The 19,091-nt window shown below is 36.7% G+C and overlaps 2 protein-coding genes across 3 annotated transcripts; one reads left to right on the forward strand and one right to left on the reverse strand.

Annotated features, from left to right (window-relative positions):
• The first annotated feature begins 1,299 nt into the window (after nt 1-1,299).
• Nucleotides 1,300-14,154, forward strand: LOC110786395 (uncharacterized protein At4g10930). Of its 2 annotated transcripts, XM_021990942.2 has the most exons (14): nt 1,300-1,459; nt 1,660-1,776; nt 3,186-3,271; nt 3,357-3,447; nt 3,638-3,687; nt 3,770-3,839; nt 5,117-5,226; nt 5,900-5,965; nt 6,324-6,745; nt 6,824-6,953; nt 8,927-10,172; nt 10,268-10,342; nt 12,097-13,155; nt 13,682-14,154. In XM_021990942.2, the coding sequence occupies exons 2-14, from the start codon at nt 1,699-1,701 to the stop codon at nt 13,895-13,897; spliced, it is 3,699 nt and encodes a 1,232-aa protein (XP_021846634.1). In that variant the 5' UTR covers nt 1,300-1,459; nt 1,660-1,698; the 3' UTR covers nt 13,898-14,154. The 2 variants fall into 2 exon arrangements, with proteins under 2 accessions (XP_021846634.1, XP_021846635.1); XM_021990943.2 differs by lacking the exons at nt 1,300-1,459; nt 1,660-1,776; nt 3,186-3,271; nt 3,357-3,447 and having other exon boundaries at nt 5,121-5,226.
• Nucleotides 14,155-15,025: 871 nt separating this feature from the next.
• Nucleotides 15,026-18,865, reverse strand: LOC110786393 (E3 ubiquitin-protein ligase SINAT5). Its single transcript, XM_021990941.2, has 3 exons — nt 18,335-18,865; nt 16,949-17,335; nt 15,026-15,804 (listed from the first exon to the last, which is right to left on the reverse strand). The coding sequence occupies exons 1-3, from the start codon at nt 18,551-18,553 to the stop codon at nt 15,445-15,447; spliced, it is 966 nt and encodes a 321-aa protein (XP_021846633.2). The 5' UTR covers nt 18,554-18,865; the 3' UTR covers nt 15,026-15,444.
• Between the last annotated feature and the right edge of the window lie 226 nt (nt 18,866-19,091).

The raw sequence follows: 19,091 nt of genomic DNA on the forward strand, positions 1-19,091 counted from the left end.
TCACAAAATTATTTAAACTTTTAAAGAGACCGTGTGAATAATGTGAAAGTGCAAATGATGCAATTAAAAAAACGGAGCAAATACATTTTTTAGTGAACATGTTTATTGTTTATGCTTAAGAGTTATGGTGGTAATCAACATGGGCCTTTAAATGTTAACTCTTCAAACGGATAATCAATTAAGCATGTATTGAAGTCATTAAAAATGCAGACTACCAAAGGGGCAAATGCTACCACTGTAGAGTTATCAATTTAATAAGATGCAATGTCCTTATTGTTCATTGTTGTCACGAGGGTAATAAAGTGGCGGATAAACTAACCAACTTACGGATCGTTCTTGAGAAAATGAAGTTGTATTTCAATGTTCCACCACATTAAATTACATCTCTTTTCTATAAGGCCATTGTAGGTGTGGCTGCTCTACTTTAGTTGCTTAATTTATTTTCTTGCATGAGGTTTCATTCCTTTGCATAAAAAAATGGTGTTATAATGGTCTTATGGTTTTGAAAATTATTTTGAAACTCCACACAGTGGCCTCGTCTCCAATGTGTGTGGGAGATTGAGAGGTTAAAAGAGTGAGATATAACTTTGTTCGTGCTACTTTTTACGTCCCTTAATGTTTGCCCCATTGCATATTTTGGAGTCGAACTTTCAAAAATTGACCATGAAATATCATTAACTTATACGGAGTAAGAAGTAATATAGTGGTTTCTTGTTAAATTCAGTTCAATGCATATTTTTAGGAAATCATTTTTTTAGAATTTTTACTCGTGTAGAATTAGAGATATCTATACTACTCGTGGCCTCTATAAGACTGTATATATGACACGTGACGCTCCGCTTATTGGTCTTTCGCTCCATGTAATCTTCAAATATAAAAAAAAACATGGTTTGCATAAAGTTTGAACCCATAACTTTTAGTTTAAAGAATAAAACTTTTACCGGTAAGGTATTACACGTTTCATGTTATCATTGCAAACACAAAATAGTATAAGTAAATGTGAATGTTATTAATCTAGTAACCCGAGATATCATTCGGACCCAAAAATTAGTTTATGCTTTAAATCGCGTCTTAGAGACCGTGAAAAGACAAATGAAAGTAGAAAAGGAAAGAAAAAAAAAACCACGAACGGAGTATTACAAAAATTTAAAAAGCGCACGTTACATGTCGTCGTGGGCCCAGTAGCCATCGGACTTTTAAAGGTCGGGAAGTCGGAGGTATGAACGTTGAACACTTGGACCGTGTTCGTGTGTAGACTTTCCACTTTATAGTTGGACTTATATTCCTAATTTACGTTTTTTAAACCCAAAAAATAAAATAAAATCAAATCAAATCAAATCAAATCCCTCATTTCTCTTTCTCAATCTTCGTCAAAAACCCCAGCAGAAGAATATTTCTCCTCCCAATATTATCAAAATCATCAACAATGGCACTCCTCGTTTCTCACTCTTGCTTCCAGGTATTTTTTCTCTCCAGAAAATTTTCAACTGATTTCAATTCTAATTAGAATTTCATCTTTTCGTATTGAATTGCGCAATGATCTGAACTTCCGGAAACCCTAAAATTCGGCGAATCCCTAGTTTAACCCGATTCCTTAATGGCTGCGGTTTTGATGTTGTTAGTTTTATTTTATTGCCTTATTTTGATTTTTGTTTGCAGAAAGTCGGAAATTGAGTTGGAATTGTTTGAGAGTTGAACATGGAGATTGAATTGTTCAGCAATGTAGTGTCTGAAGAAGACACTGTTGAAGTTGAAGTTGAAGTTGATGCTGAAAATGTAAGTCTTTAGGTGGATTTTGAAGTATTTTATTTTTATTTTTTGTTCGTTGAACCATGTGATTGGATTGGATTGGATGATTTTGTGTTCTGATGAAATTGTGGAGTTTTGGAGTTGAAACTTACGTAGTGGACAACTTTGAGGAGAGATTAAATGTTCGAGCTGTTATCCAGTGTATGCTACTTGTGTAGTCGTACAAGTTTGTTCCAATAGGACTAAATAGAATGAGGTAGCCCAAAGGCTTTAGCTGATTTTAAAGGCACAGTGTATATGGTAATGCATTTCTTTGTTGAGGGATAAAAGTTGGATTTTTACTGATAGGACATGTGCATGAGGTTGCCCCATATCTTTATATTGATAATATTGGATTTACTTGCAATTTACAAGAACGGATCTGGACTTCTGAGACAGTTAAGTCGGATAGGAATTATTTTGTTATGTTAGTTGATATTTGTGTACAATTCTATTGTTTCCGAAATGCTCAAGTTACTAACTGGAAATCCTTGTGTACCCTTTTTCTTTATCCCTTGTGATTTGACGTTACAAGACTTACAAGCCAACATTAAAGTTGAACATTGCATTTTGATGTTAATGTAACTTAAGGGGAGAACTTGAAACCATTTGTTTGAGACATATTAGTTGTTAATTTTTCTGTCTCTAGTGTAAGAAATCGTGGGACTACTAGTACTCTCTCTGGCGGTGACAACTTTCATTTAGACTATGGCTTTGCCTGCCATAAATTAGAGCAATGTACTTTAGGTTGAAAGACCCTAGGGTTGAGAATACTGGTCCTGGTATCCGCATCTTCCCATCTGTTTAAGGTCAAGGGGATCAAATGGTGAGCAAAGGTGGGTCTGTAATGAATGTGGAGCTTTGGGTCTGTCCAGATACTATTGTTGATAATTTACAGACTTGGCTTGCTGGTTTGGTTAGAGAAAGGAGATTTAGGTCCATGTTGTGGTATTCTGGTGATAATTTGGTTTATGTTGTTAGAAATGAATCCTCTAATCTCACACAATCTTTTCTTTGAGTTTGGAATTGGGTACTCAGTAGTCAGTAATTTACTTATTCTCCTTGGTCCAAGTCAGGAGGGATTTGTGGTGGTCTCCTTTAATAAGATCCTACGCAATTGGAAAACTCAATTTCTTCCATGTGGACAAATTGTCTTGTACTTTTTAAACTTTTCTTATTATTAAATGCAAATTCCTCATTTATCTTTAAAAGCAATTAGAGAAAAGAAATGAGCTTGCTATATATTTGAACATAAAACATGTAACCTGTACATCCTAGATCTGGTAAATTTTCAATTCTAGAGCAAAGTTTTGTAGATCGCACACCTTCTGCGAAGTATCTGCTGCCTTGTACGGGTTTTTTACTGTTTTGAGGTGTAATATTGTTTTTTGTTGTAGGATAATTTGGGTGCTGAGGCTGAAAGATGTGGCATATGCATGGATGTTGTAATCGATCGGGGAGTTCTGGATTGCTGCCAACATTGGTATGAAAGCTTCAATGCTTTTGCAGCAACTTTGTCGACCTTACAGTTCAGCCTGATTAATAACTGTGTTCTACTTTGATTTCAGGTTTTGTTTTGTTTGCATTGACAACTGGGCTACTATCACAAATCTTTGCCCATTGTGCCAGAATGAATTTCAACTGATCACATGTGTCTCAGTGAGTTTCATTGCTTCTTGTCATGGACAGATATTATCGAAACCCCAGACTTTGGTTGCCTTTATCTTTGTTCCTTGCCTCTTAGCAAACTGATATGTGTGACTAATGTTATTTTGAATGATAAAATTGTAATTGGTTCATTGTCACGTGATTAACCAAACCTAATATATATTAACTTGTGATAATGCAGGTGTATGACACTGCTGGCAGCAACAATAATGACGAGGATTCAGATTCCAGGTATCAAGTTGGTTTTGTATTATTGTAATATGTAACATGTCTATGAATGGAAATTAACCGGCGTGGTTTAACTTCTTTGCAGAGATGATGATTGGTGTGTTGAAGGGAATAACAGCACTCTCTCCCTTCCATCATATTATATTGATGAAAATGTAATTTTTCTCTTACTTATAAACAGTTTGTGGAAAGAAACAATTCTAGGGTACTGATGTTTCTTATGTGTGGTCTCATTGGAAAATTACAGTTATTGTTCTTTTTATAGTATATGTTTTTATGTGATGTTGAAACCCAATCTTATCCACACGTGAGTTATCCCACATTGGAGAAAGAGGAGGGACAATACCTACTTATAAGCTTGAGGGGTTACTCCCACTCTTGCCAATTGGTTTTAGTGTGGAACCCATCTTGGGCTTATAAGTGGTCTGGACTCTCCTCCTTATTGGGTTGCCTAGTTGTCCATTGTCTGGGGGACTCGCTGATTTCCCCTCCTCCTGTAGTAGAGTAGTAGCAAATCAGGATCCCTTCTTTTTGTACTGGTCTTTGCTTCCCTCAACTATTAGGGATAACTGAAAAATTCCACCCGGCTCTTCTACTGTTCTACATACAAGATACATGCAGTATAGCCAAGCTGACACGCACAGATTTCCTTTTCTTTTTGCTTGTGTCTTTCTCATTTTAGTTATGCTTGCGTAATTGTAGATATTTTATGCCGAATTCTTCTCTTCAGTATGCATAAATGGGTTTTGCTGGTCGCGTTTAGAAGCTTTTAACATATTAATGTTTCATTTGGGGCTTTGGGGCTGCATTACCTTGATCCCAATGTTAAAGTAGAGCTTTCCTTTTAGGGATGAGATTCTGATTTGTTTGAGAAGTGGCTTGTTATGAAGATTTAGAATGTCATACTCATACTCAAGAATCCTATTATTCTGTCTACTTGACTGTTCTGTTTGGTGGTGAAGTGAAGTATTCCAAGTACTGTATGCATTCTAATTATCAGTTTTCCTACTAGACAGTAATGTTGTGGCAAGTTGTAGCCTAGTTTTGTACAGGTGGTTGAGTAGTTTGATGGCTTGGTACAACTTGCCGCTTGAACAAATGTTGTTTTTGTTATCAATGCTGTCACCATCTGAATCTTGTAGCTATATAGATGATAGATGGCCGGCTATCATTTTTTTGGGGGGGGGGGGGGGGGTTGGGGGAGTCGAGAGAGGTGATGATTTTGGTGTTTTCACTGTAACGCTTATTATGTTTGTGGTTGGTGGATGTTTCCATGTTGTCGGTGGTTTAACTTGTTTTGGGACTTGTTGGTGGTTTAACTGATTTTATTGTGCGTGTGAAATACATTTTGTTTCAAGTGGTGAATTGATTTCTGATCCCAATGTAATTCCTATTCTATGTCCTATCTGATTCCTTTGCTCTCTGTGTATAGGCAGTTACCTGCTTGGATGGAGGTGGCTGCAAAATGCGGAGCGGTTCAGTGACCTATGAAGAAACATTGACTCTTGATACTTCTATAGCTTGTGATGCATGTGATATATGGTATTTTCTTGAATTCTGATTCTTGTTTGTATATCAAATGCCAATATGTCCATGCTATTTAGCTGTATCTTGTGCTTAATTTTCAAGAAATTATTTGCGCCATTCATCGAGAACACTTATTTTTTGGCTATTGCTGTTCCAGTGTTCCATATCTTGTTTGGTCTTGGCAGAGCAAAATTTCCATTGTTTTGCTTGTTACTCTTTCTCGTGGGGAAGATTTACATCTCCTATTCTAAATATTCACATTCTGATGCACTTAGTAGCTACTATTTCACTTTTCACTGTTTTTTGACTAATTTTGGCAGTAAGAATAACAAAAGGAAGTTACTTTGCTAAATGCTGTTGACTCTTATTGGTGCTTAGAATAAGTAAGGAACATAGGTTGTCAACATGATGTTAGACATGTGGTAATGAGATTGGAATTGGCATTCACATTTGTTTATTATCATTCTTCCTAGTGTGTCATTTTTTGTCTTCTTTTTGTCATCATTTTATATTTGGTGTTGGGGATTAAGCTGATTAGGATGGTGTCAAGAAGCCACCATTTCCTTTGCTACTCTTTGATATAGAGGTTTGCATTGTTTAGAATTACTTCTTAACTGTTATCATGTTGGATTCACTGGCATCTGGAACTTGAGATCATGTTCTGATGTATGGATTCTTATGGTGGCAGGTATCATGCTTTTTGTGTGGGATTTGACCCTGAAGGCACAGGTGTAGATTCATGGTTGTGCCCTAGGTAATTTTGAAATATATTTGTCGAATTTACTACTTCCATATGCACCCCTGTGTTTTGCTGTTACTTGGGTAGTGGGCTTGCAGGATCTGGAATTTGAAAATTGTCTGTTGGATGAGCCGCATGCCTTATTCTTCTTTACGTGCGCTGATATGTGTGCATGATTTTATTTCAACAGTTGGTACACTAGATACTCTTCCAATTTTTGTAGGCATTTTCAGGGAAGGTGGTGGTCATGCATTATCTATGTGCCAAGATGTTATTGTTGCGAAATTGATGCTGCGGTATAGCTTTGCATGCAAAGATACATTTGCTGTGAACACCTTTTAACACTTGTTACTCCTTTATCGTCTAAATGTAGATGTCTAGTTAATGAAGCAGACCAGAACACAGATCTCAAGGAAACACATCTTACAGGAAAAAATGTTGATCATCATCTTGTTGACACATCTTCTGGAAAAGTATCCATATGTGTTGCTGATACAGGAGAAACAGCTGTAGTTGTCTCAAGGATTGACAGTAAAGATGTTGTCGATGAACTGATTATGAATCTTCAATCCAATCGAGAACTAACTCATCATTGTAAAGCTGAGCGATCCATGTTGTGCTCTGATTGTTTACCTGAGATGAAAAAACCATCTGTTCAAGGGATTGACTCTATCCAACCAGAATCAAATGTTCCTTCTGCAAAGTTCAGGGAAACTGTTATTAAAAGTGAGCCAGATGAGAGCGAATCAAGAATGTCTCTTGATGTGGGGCCAGGTCTTGCTTCAACCTTATCAGGTAAATGAATTTTGAGCATATCTGTGCCACTTTCCAGCCCAATGTAATTAACGTTTTACAAATATAATGTACTGGAAGGTGACAAAGATAAAAATTTATCCGGTGGGGATGAGTGTCTGAATGGTGCTTCAACTGATGAGAGCTTGGAAGATGTGAAGGCTGATATTGCTCCGAGACTTGGTCTGAAGCGAAAACATCCTGGTCACAGGTCTGTTTCTTCTGTATAGTTTTCGACTCCACCAAGTTTATTACTTCTGTCCCCCTGATTGCCTTGTCTTAGTGTGTTTGTTTTCTTGGTGTTTCTGTTGACCCAATATATTGTATGACTTCACTCTGACAGAGTTCTAGGAGTACTGTCTCTGAAGGGTAAATGATGTTGCAGAGCTAGGTAACTTATCATCTCAACTCAAATACAAAGCGTGATCATTCAACACATAAAGTTTGCCAAGGTGATATAGAATTTCATTTGAAAGGATAATGGGGCCTACGTTCCGTGAGAGTTGTGGATGATGGTCGAGTACTTTAGGAATTGCGTATGGAGGTTAGAAAAAAGACGAAAAGAGATATTTTCAGTTACATACAGATCCATGAATAGCTATACTAAAACAAATACCATTTTAATAAGAGGCCTTTCTTGACCTCATGCCATCAATCTGATCCAATACAAGTTCTACAAATGTGCTATACCTGGAGGAGTGGCTGGCTTCTGGATCTTAGGTGGCGGAGTGGGTTGTATTGCAGCTCAATTTTTCAGTTATTTCCTGATACAAATTTGTTTGGGTTCTAGACTTCAGGATCCCATATACTATATTGTCAGGCTTTGGGTATTATTGCTATCGCTTGAACTCGTGGCACTAATCTGATCCTATATCCAAAATTAGAGTTGGGGGCCTTTGACTGGTAAAACCAGGTTGAATACTGCCTCATCCAGTATACTCTTAAGTCTTAATGTCAGGTTTTGGGTATATATTACTTTTTCGGGATTTCAGGTATCTGATGTTGAACAAAAAAATGGAGGGTGCTCTTTCTTTCTCCAGTTTTTTCGGTACTGTAACATGTCATTTTTTTTAGTTTATGATGCTGAATTTCTGAAATGGGTTTATAGTTGAAACTTTTTCTGTAAGCCCTGTTTTCTATTTTTGGGGGTAGAAGTTGTTGAAATTAAATTTGTACCGGATGTGGGTTCATGGGCTTATCTGTTCTGTGCTAGTAACTGGTTATTTTGTATTGACTTGGGAATGAAATAGATGTTGAGAATTCTTGGAGCTGAAAGCCTGTAACCTGCCCGATTTTGCAGCATATACCTTAGGTTAATTTTGGGGGTGCAGTTGTCAAACCTCTTCTTTTCAGCTCACTTGTGTTGTTTGGGCTTTTGGGGGTCTTGTCAGCGTATTCCTTTGACTTGATAACTTAGTTTTAAGTTCTCAAATTTCCGTCTTTGAAATTGACTATGAGTAAGGTTATATATGATCCTGGTTAAGGGCACTAACTACTCTTTCTAGGGAGGAAAGAAGAGATTAGATCTGTGTTTTATTTCCAAATTCTAGGCATACTAGTATTTTATCTTCATTCTGACGTACCTGGACCCTTCTTCACGAGCCTCTGATGAAGTTTCTGTTAGGGGTATTACGTAGGGCTGCATGTGAACTCTTCAGACGGCAAGATCCATATAGGGTCTTGTTAGCTCACCAAATTGCAAAGTTTGGAACTAGTACACATTCATGTTTCCAGCTTGCAAAGTTGCAAATGCTTAATGTGAACAACATGAGGAGACTGCCTTAAATTCAACACTGGTCTAAGGACAGGACATTCTAAACTGTGGATAGAATTTTATCAAGAATAATCTGATTATATATGAAGTACCATTTAACTTCAAAAAAACCCATTATAACTCAAGACCTCTCCTTATCGCATGAATAGTAGATTCATTTCATGGCGGTAGATTGCACTCTCCTAAGCCCCTCGTATTTACCCTCTTCATTATCGTTACTTGTGGTTATAGGTCCTGTCCGACTGCTTGGTCAAGTGTCGGATATTATGTTGTTCTGGTCGTATTGACATTAGTGTTGAAAATATGTCTAGTCGGGGTTACATAGTTGAAGAGTTGATGAAGAGAGTATTAGCATTCCCTTATTTCCTATATATTCTGATCTATGCTTTCTTTTGTGTCACGACAAGCAGTTCTCAGGAGATTGATGATAATGGGCATCATGAAGGTAAGCTTGTGGGTGCATCTTCAGCAAAAAAAGTTAAAGCTCAGCGACGTACCAGAAATACTTCTTTGAATGACCAAGCAGATGTCTGCACTCCTGGGGTCTTGAAGAAAAAGAGAAAACTGATAGAAAGATCTGCAGTTGAAGTAGACGGGAATAGTACGGTGAAGAAGAATCAACCTATTGACATAATGAGTATAGTCCAGGAGGTGAAACTCAGCACAGAAAATAGGCTTGCACATAAAAAAAACGCTGATAAATGTGCCAGTGTAGAAAAGATTTCAGCTGGACTACGAGTGAAAAAGATCATGAGGAGACCTAGTGAAGAAAAGGAATCAGAAGCTGTAGTACAGAAGCTGAAAAAGGAAATCAGAGAAGCTGTCCGCAAGAAGTCGTCAGATGATATTGGGAAAAACATCTTGGACCCTAATCTGCTGACTGCTTTCAGAGCTGCAGTAGCAGGATCTGTGGCTGAACCAGCTAAGAAGGCATCTTCTGCAATGATCAAAGCAAAGAAGTTAATGTTACAGAAGGGAAAAGCAAGAGAGAATCTCACAAAAAAGATATATGCAACATCTAGTGGAAAAAGAAGACGTGCATGGGACCGTGATTGTGAAATTGAATTTTGGAAGCACCGCTGCTTGACAACTTCTAAACCAGAAAAAATTGATACTTTGAGATCAGTTCTCAGTCTTCTACAAAAGAGACCAGAGGCCAAAAATATTGTGGAACATACTTCTGAGGAAGACACAGAAGCTCCAATTCTTTCGAGGCTTTATCTAGCTGATACTTCTCTTTTCCCTCGAAAGGATGATATCAAGCCTCTTTCCTTTCTGAAAGCTGCTGCTGCTTCTTCCAACCAGAATAACACACTTTCTTCAGGAGAAAAGTGTATTGAATCTGGTCCTGATAATGGTACCACTAAATCTTTGAACAGAATTGTGGATCCTGCCCAAAGTAATTCCACTGATGACAAGAAGAAAACTGTTTGCGCCAGTGGTAATAATGGAGCTGCCTCTGGTAAATTTCATGCAAATGGACTCCCCAATAAGGTATCTCCCCAAAAGAAGATGACTGGCAAAACAAATGACGTAAAGATTGATAAAAGGAAATGGGCCCTTGAGGTTCTTGCGAGAAAAAATGCTTCTGGTGATACAAGTTCCATGCATCAGAAACAAGAAAATGATGTATTAAAGGCAAATTATCCTTTATTGGTATATTCTCATCTCTTTCTAAAGTTTCAGTCTATTATCCATCGAAAACTTTGTGTTTATTCTAATGAGCTTTTCTGATTTTATTGATTGAGCAGGCTGAATTGCCGACAGATATGAGACCCGAACTAGCACCCACTCGCCAGAATAAGATTGCCATTTCAGTTCGCCAGGTATCTACTACTTCCTGTAATTGTATATTAATGGAAGCCCAACTCTAACTTTTGCAATAGTCTAGATTGTCTAGAACAGTTAGTAGTGCTAAGAGTTTTATTAACAGTCATTCTATATTTGCAAGACAAGTGATGAATTGATACTAATGTATTTACAAGACAAGTGAAATTTGGCGAGTATAAAGCACCAGACTTCAAAATATATACACTGAAAACTGAAGCAATTTCAAAGAGGCGTGAGCACTTATTACTTATACAATAAATTAATAGTTATCTGAGCAACACCCATGCTATAGGATTGCACATACTGTGGTTATATTTCAGAGTCCATGCTATTTTATCTGACTTCTAATTGAGCTCCATGCTATTTATTTCACAGTCCATGCTATTTTCTTCTTGTCATTAATTATCTGACTTCTAATTGAGCTCTGTTCAAGAATTGAAAGTCTTCAAAGAGATAAGAAACGGAAAAACTAAGAATGACATTTAGCATAATGTGGAAACCCATCAGCGAATAAAAATGTATAACATGTAAGATTGGACCGAAGGAGCATTAATTATCCACAAATTATTGTTTTGCGTTATCTGGTTAAATAGTCTTAAAAAAAATGTATCTGAGGGTCTATGAATGCAACCACACCTTTCTATTCCTTTTAAAGGTTTCTTACATCAATCAATATGGTGGGACACGCTGTTTTCCAATTTTGTTGCATTTTCTTTAACTTGGTAACGCTGTAATGGATTTGCTATTCAGGGGTATCTATTTTCTGGTCAATTGAAGCTTGAGGGTTAGATTGGAAAATCTTAGTGACTCCTAATATTACAATAGAACATGCAATGATACAAGGAACAAAATCTGTGTCTTTGGTCTTCCACTTTCAGTTATACAGACATAATATACTTCTGCTGAGAAATACTGGAGTCTCTGGTCTTCCACTTTCAGTTGGCTTGATCTCTGACACCCTTTTACTTAATGCAAGTTGCATTTCTCTGTAAAGATAGTAGAAAAGATCTTGTTTGCTATACTTTTAGCTTGTTATACCTACACAGAGCATATTGGATTCTCTGGTCTTTCACTTTGGCTTGATCTCTGACACCATTTATTTCTTGCAATTCTCGGTGAAGACAGTAGAAAAGATCGTCTTGGTTTCTGTACTTATAGTTTCTTACCACACCATTCTATCCAGTAGAACTGTCATTATGGGATATTATCTGGTGACACGAAATTGCGTTTCCTTTCTTTACCACATCCGCCGTTTTTTTAGTTGTCCCATTTTGACTTTTAACACTTTTCACATCCCTCACTTTAACCATGTTTCTAACTAATGCTTTGTATATAAATGAAATGTTATTGTATTTTTCTCAATGTATATTTTTAATGTATCAGTATTTTAAATAATTCTTACTAATAGATACAAAGTATTTCAAGATATTGATGGTCGAAGTTGTGTTGATGGCAAACGTGTCCAGACAAAATGGATAAACTAAAAAAAGAGCAAGTACCAGCTAGATATACATATTGATAAACCATAGCTTTAGAGAGATGTTTTTTCTGCTTTCTGTAGCATCTGATTAGCATAGTGTTGAGAAGGAGCTCCGGGATAATAGTTTATTCCTATCTTACAATTAAACAGGCACTTCAGTTTATCAAATGTTTCTATGTCTGTGCTTTGGAATATAATTGTTTACTTGAGAGTGGTTTGTATGTTTGAACAATCTTCATCACGTACTTTTGCAACATTTTTGATACACAGGCACAACTTCACCGCTTGACTGAACATTTCCTTAAGATGACAAACTTGTCATCTATGCATCGAACTGCTGAAACTGAGCTGGCTGTTGCGGATGCTATCAACATCGAAAAGCAGGTTGCGGACAGGTCCAACAGCAAGGCTGTCTATTTGAATCTTTGTTCACAGGAGATACGAAGCCGTACAAATTGCAATACTTCCGACACTCTGGCATCAAGTCCAGTACCAGTATCTTCTCCTTCAAGCCCAGCACCAGTACCCTTAAAAGATGATCAATCTTCGACATCATCTCCTAAATCTGAAGCTGAGGCAGCTTTAAGAGCTGCTGGTCTTTTGTCCGATTCTCCGCCAAGTAGTCCACTCCACAAGGTTGTTGATCTCAATGTTGATGATGATACTTCCTTAGGAGAGGACAAAGAAGAAGAATTGAAGAGTATATTTGAAATGGAATGTCAACCTGATCTAGACATTTATGGTGATTTTGAGTATAACTTGGACGAAGAGGATTATATTGGTGCTACTGCAGTTAATGCATCGAAAGCACAACCAGAAGAGGGGGAGTCAAAAGTAAAAGTTATTTTCTCCACGCTGAATTCCATTGAATTAGATAATGCTGCAGAGGCTAAAGAGGAGGATTTGCCGAAGACTGATACACTGAGCACACCAAGTATGCCTGAGTGTCCCAATGATGCTGACAGTGGAAGCTCACCCATGGAAGATAAGATGGATTCTGTACCATTTCCTGGAGACACCTCTCTGGATGGAGAAGGTGAAGAACTCTCGCTTGCGGAATGTGAAGCGCTATATGGTCCAGACAAGGAGCAATCTACCAAACATTTTTCCTTCTTGGTTCCAGCCGACAATTCTGGTTTGCAGACAGCCAATGATCTTGACACTAGCAATTCCGACAAGAATAAAGAGACCACAGATTCTCTTCACAGCATTATTGTTGGGGAAAATTCTTCCAACTCTTCTGTCCCTAAAGAAACATCTGAGAAAGAAAAGAAGACTGATCCAAAGGTTGACAAGAAAAGTGAGCATGCTGAATCAGTGCTAAAAAAGGTATTAAAATTCATCCAGTACATTATTTCTTTTTTTTGCAGAATTGTGGTTCTATGCTGTTGCAGGTTAATCAGCTATAGACTCAGGTCCAATATGGTTGTTCTTTATTCTCACTCCGTATTTAATTAAAAGATACACTTTATATAACCGGCCGTATTTAATTAAAAGATACACTTTATATAACCGGCCGTATTTAATTAAAAGATACACTTTTCTTTTTTAGCAATGTCATGGTCCCTATTTCCAATTATATTAATATATCTCTCCTTGTGGTTCCCACACTTGCATCATCTTTTTACTATAATAAATAATTCACCTACTATCTCACTTTCATCTTATTTTAATAAATTCAACTCACTCTCCTAAAACTACGTGCCGGTCAAAGTGTCTTTAATTAAATACAGAGGGAGTAACGTTTAGCAAACAATGCTTTTTTTCGCATGTCCTTGGATCATCTGGCATGGGGGTGTGGATGCCGAGTGAAACTTTCCTTTACTAATGAATGATTGGATCATGTTGGATGCAGGTAGAAGCTTACATAAAAGAGCACATCAGGCCACTCTGCAAGAGTGGTGTGATCACAGTGGAGCAATATAGATGGGCAGTAGCGAAAACGACCGAGAAGGTAATGAAATATCACTCTAAAGCTAAAAATGCCAATTTTCTTATCAAGGAAGGTGAAAAGGTGAAGAAGCTTGCGGGGCAATATATCGAGACGGCCAAACACAAGGAAAATAAGTAGTTTACTTGCAATTAATTTCAGCACAATTGATACAAATTTCGCCCCAATATCTTGTACATAAGAACAGACTATTGAACCAAACTCAGTTGTTTTAAGCAATTGACTAAAAGTTGTAACCGAAGCATATAATGATAAAACTGTAAATCTTTCAGCGGCTCCCAACATTAAGTGTCAGCATTCTTTGTTACATAGTGTCTTGTAGACTTATAGTCGTTTTTGCATTACCCAAACTATATTTTTCTTCTTCTCAGGTGAAACAGCTTTCGTTTCATTTCTTTTGAACTAAGTTTAGGAATTTGTTTGAATCGTTGGTTTCAAGCAGTGTGATACTAATTGCTAAAGCAGTGTACAAGTCAAACAGGAAAGACCCTAGCTAGGCCAATGCTTCTTTTCCAGAGGAGAAAATCTTATTGGATTGAGACTTCTCGTATGTAAACCAAATCCACTTTACTATTATGGTGAAAATTGTGGAAAATAAAAAATATGGAAATGTGTGGGAAAACAAAATTAAAGAAATTACTAATTTTCTTGTTTGATTGTTCCATGAGAAAAACTATTGAAAAGTAAAAGATTTAATCAAGTTTTCTACTCCGTATTGTATAGTCAGTTTAATGAGGAAAAATGTTGAAATTAATAAGAAAATTAAGATTTGCCTAGTCTTTCACAATTTTTCCATTGACTTTGAAAGGAAAACTAGATAATCCAACATTAGCTAAAAGGATTTCTACACATTTCCACACATTTAGTTTTCCATAGATTTTCTCTTCCAATAAACAAACATGATAAAATTTAGGAATCATATATTTTTACAATTTTACTTAGTTTCCTCGTGAAATTCAAGTTACCAAACACACTGTACATGTTAGGATCTTGATTTTTGGGGAAAGCGTAATTAAACGAGATCTCCACCCCTGACTCCCTGAGAGCCCCAACTCTCCAAGAAGTGCAACTAGCGGGGATCAAATCTCTGACCTCGATGTCACAAAGTAAAAACCCGACTTAGTAAAACCTAAAAAGTAAGTTGGCCAATGTGATTATAGGCCAAAGGAAGTTAACTCAGTTTTCCCACCACCATCTCTTTGCTCAAGTTCTGCAGTTCTAGCACACAAAGATTGAGATGGTGCGGGATAAACTAATTGTTGCAAGTAGGCTTTCAGAAACAAAAAAGAACGTGTACAATTCAGTATTTCCAGATGTTACAGAACTTCATTTTACATCACCAAGAGTAAAATACATTGGGTTTACACAGCCACCTCTAGATCCCGTATCACAATTACACAGCTTTTAGTACACTGCTGGTTCAACTCGATCACAGTTGTGGAACCACTGTCAAAATAAATACATCTATAAAACAGGAGAAACCGCGTTCTTCAACAATATGCGTATCTTTTCACCATTATCACTTCCCATAATCACTAAGCCTTTTACCATAATCCTTGATATATGTAGAGCATCTAAACACTACTGGTGTTGTACGTATTTTTCCATGATTTGCCCTGTGAAATATGACCCCAAAATAGGCACTTACAGTGTAGAGAAGTGATGATTTAACTGCAAAGATTAGATATGCACGCGGCAGATTCAAGATTTTGTTCCTTCCATATTCTTCCAGTTATCCGAAGCTTTAGCTCTTTCTTATCCCCACCAGAGAAGAAAAGTGCTAATTTACGTTGAATAACGAGTCCATCATGACTGTCTCTAACCTTTCTGTGCGTATCACGAATGCTTCGTGGGGTTCCCTCCCATGTCAATTTTCTCCCATATCCACCCACTTCTAAGCTATATGTGTACCTTCGAGCATCGTTTTCATCACCCATGAAACGGAGAAATGCCATATAAACCGGAGCCATGCCAAGCTGGAATGCTTCAAAATGCAAGCAGAAATACTGACCAAAACAATGGAATACCTGAAAAATGCAGCAAAAGTAAGAACTTCATTTCTCCACACATTAGTCAAAATTGATTGTATATCGTACACCAATTAACCTATTCCAGAGCTAGTAATTAAAACACCTAATAATACTACTCCTTCGGGCCCCGCAATTAAGTTAACATCTACTTCTTCCATGGAGATAAGGACAGTGAAGGTAGACGGGTTGAGAGAAAAAGGCAGGTGTATGTGTGTAGGAACCAACGTAAAAGAAAAGGCACGGAGTTAAAACTTAAAACTGGAAGCAATAACTCAGTTTTGGGGCGGAGGGAGTATATCCAGTTACCACATTACATTTAAACAAAAGGTCTTGCATGCACAAGGTGTACAATAAATTAATTGTACACCAACATAACTTTTACCCAGTTTTCTCTAACTTTTATATTATTTTTAAAAAAAAGTTGATAGATAAATTTTTTAAAGGGTTAAATGATTAATTTTTTACATTATTAGTAATTTTGAAGAAATATATTTTATTAAATTGAAAAATTTTATCACTAAAAAAATAGATAACTTTTACATATATAAGGGTAACGTTTAAGCACTTTACGTTAACTTTAACTTTGGTGTACAATATTTATTGTACACCCCATGTAAATAAGAATTTGTGTACACTAAATGCTTGCTCGTAGCAAACGAGAATCTTGGCCTTCTAACTCCCAGTGTGGTTTTGGCTACTACCACAACCAGACATAGGTTTTGCACATGCATACACCAGTAACGAACATAAGTTGACATAAGGAAAGTCTTCCATATTTTTACAACAAATCCACTTTACAATCATCAGTATTTTTCACTAGGAGCTATAAAATGACCAACTCACATAGGAAGGGGAGCATAAAATCAGGACAATTACTTAATTATTTACGCTACTTGAATTGTATTGTCCACTCCAACAAACAATAGCATGTTAGTCCATGAGCTCCAATCATCAAGCACCACTTGGGACGAGCCAAAAAGTAGCCGAAACATGAGATCCGAACTGAATATTGAACTACAGCTATATATTAAATCATGCAATTCATATATCATTCATCACCCAACTCCAAGCATGCTAACGTTCCCAAGTCCACAAAACCAAAGAAATATCAATAATAGTGGAACGAAAATAAGGCGCTTACTGTTAACATCCAGGTAGCATTGTCAACTTCAATGGGATTAGCCTTAACATAGCGATGATTGAATGTAGAGCCGGAGTGCATATCCACTTTATGATCATCCCTCAAGTGGGACACAAGAAAAGGAATATCCCCAACAACAGAGCATTCATAACCAGCATATGGACAACTGAATGGTCTAAAATTACAAAGGGCTTCATGCTTGAGTTTGATATAGTAAGGAGAAGTCTCTAGGCAACCATATGAGCTATATTTGCAAGGAATATCGAGAGACTCGGCCACCTTCTCCAATGCCAAACACCTTATTTCCCCAAGCTCTTGTCTACAGGTAGGGCACCGGTTGTGAACCCTTGCCTTACACTCTGAGCAAAGTGTGTGTCCATTATGGCACTGTAACAAAAACAAATTAGAAATGCAACATAAAACCTATTCATAGAAACACAACTAATAATCACATACACCATTAACAGTACCTATACCTAACAAGAATTACTTAACCTAGAAGCCTCTTTTTCAAATGATAAATGATAAGCAAAGATTCCTTATGTTCTGTAATTCTGTTACACTGAGAACTGCAATCAGTTGATGATGTAATAAAATGAACAGAACAGAAGAAAACAGAAGAAATCCACATCAAGAACCGCAAAAAAGAATAGGGATTAATCGACATTATTGGCCACAAGAATGATCCGCTTCCTATCACCACAGAATCTAAAAATTAACTGTTTGTAGCCATTATACATGCTCATACAAGCTACTTACATAGTAATGCAATTCCCTTGCTAGCCATTTTCCTGTATAGTTGGACAACTAGAACCCACTATCTGGATTACCTTCTTCCACAGAGACGGCGAAAGTCAGAAACTAAAGCATTTTCCACAAAACTGATGTCTTTTACTCAGGAAACCTGTTTTTGCTAGACAACCCACCCTACTCAAATAAAGTTCAATAGTTGCAAACTTTGCAAGATAAACAGCTTTTAGAGATCTGCCTAAATCTATCAAGACCCTCAAAAAGCATATAAAGGTTGCAAACACCAAATTTCAGCCTCAATTACACCAAATTATAACCAAAAGTTCAAAACCCAAATTCCACTCCTGCCGACTGCAATCCTCCCCTGTTACAAAAGTTCAAAATGTGGGTGTTTTGCCTACATTTTATACAAAAACCATGAACTTCTCAAAATTCAATTGAGCAGCACAAGTACCTCCCATAATCATTAAAACCCCCATTATTTTTTTCAAAAATAAGGAAATTCTTACAAACAACAAATTCCCCACTACCCATTACAAAACACGAAAATGGATGCACAAATCAAATATAAATATAGCAAAACCATAAGAAAACAATGAAAAATATGCAAAAGATAATTGCAAGATGAGAGAGAACCTGATGAATAGGAGGGTACATAGCATGAGCACAAACTGGGCATTCAAAGATTTCAACAACGCTATTAGTGGTTGAAGGAATCAAAGGAGATGTTAATTTCCTCCTTGATTTTGAAGATTGATTGTGATTATGAATATGATTTTGTGGGTAATTAACCTCTGCTTCATACAATCTTTCTGAAGACGACGTCGTCACACATTCAATCCTATCTTCTTCCATCTTCCCCTCTCTTTCTTCCGATCCAAACCCAGAAATTAAGTAACACCCATCAACCAAAACCCCAAAAAAATTCAAATTTTCCAATCAAAATTAATTGGGATTTGACAATTTCTGGTTGGATTTGTCGGAAAGATAAATTACAAAAAATACCCTTTTTGTTTTTTCGAATGTTGGGAGTAGAACAAAGACGAAGATGAAGTAGAACTGTAGAAGAAAGAGGGAAATGAATTGAAGGTGCTTTGCTTTAATTCGTTGTCTTTTTCTCAATTTTTGTGAAAAAAATAAAAATAAAGGGTGTCTGATTGAAAGAAATAATAATCATAATATATTAATTAATTAATTATAATGGAGAAGATGATGATGATAGAGGTATTATTATAATTGTGCAATTGAAATGGTAATAATTAATTTTAATTTTTGGGTGTAAAGATTTAAAAAGGATTAGGTAGGGTAAGAAGAAATGAGAGGGACAGATTAGTCAACCTGAAAATCTGTAAATTTTGACATTTAAATGTAAATATTTTTTTGGCATTATCTT

The sequence above is a fragment of the Spinacia oleracea genome, chromosome 6 (assembly GCF_020520425.1).
Source record: "Spinacia oleracea cultivar Varoflay chromosome 6, BTI_SOV_V1, whole genome shotgun sequence".
Lineage (NCBI taxonomy): Eukaryota > Viridiplantae > Streptophyta > Magnoliopsida > Caryophyllales > Amaranthaceae > Spinacia > Spinacia oleracea.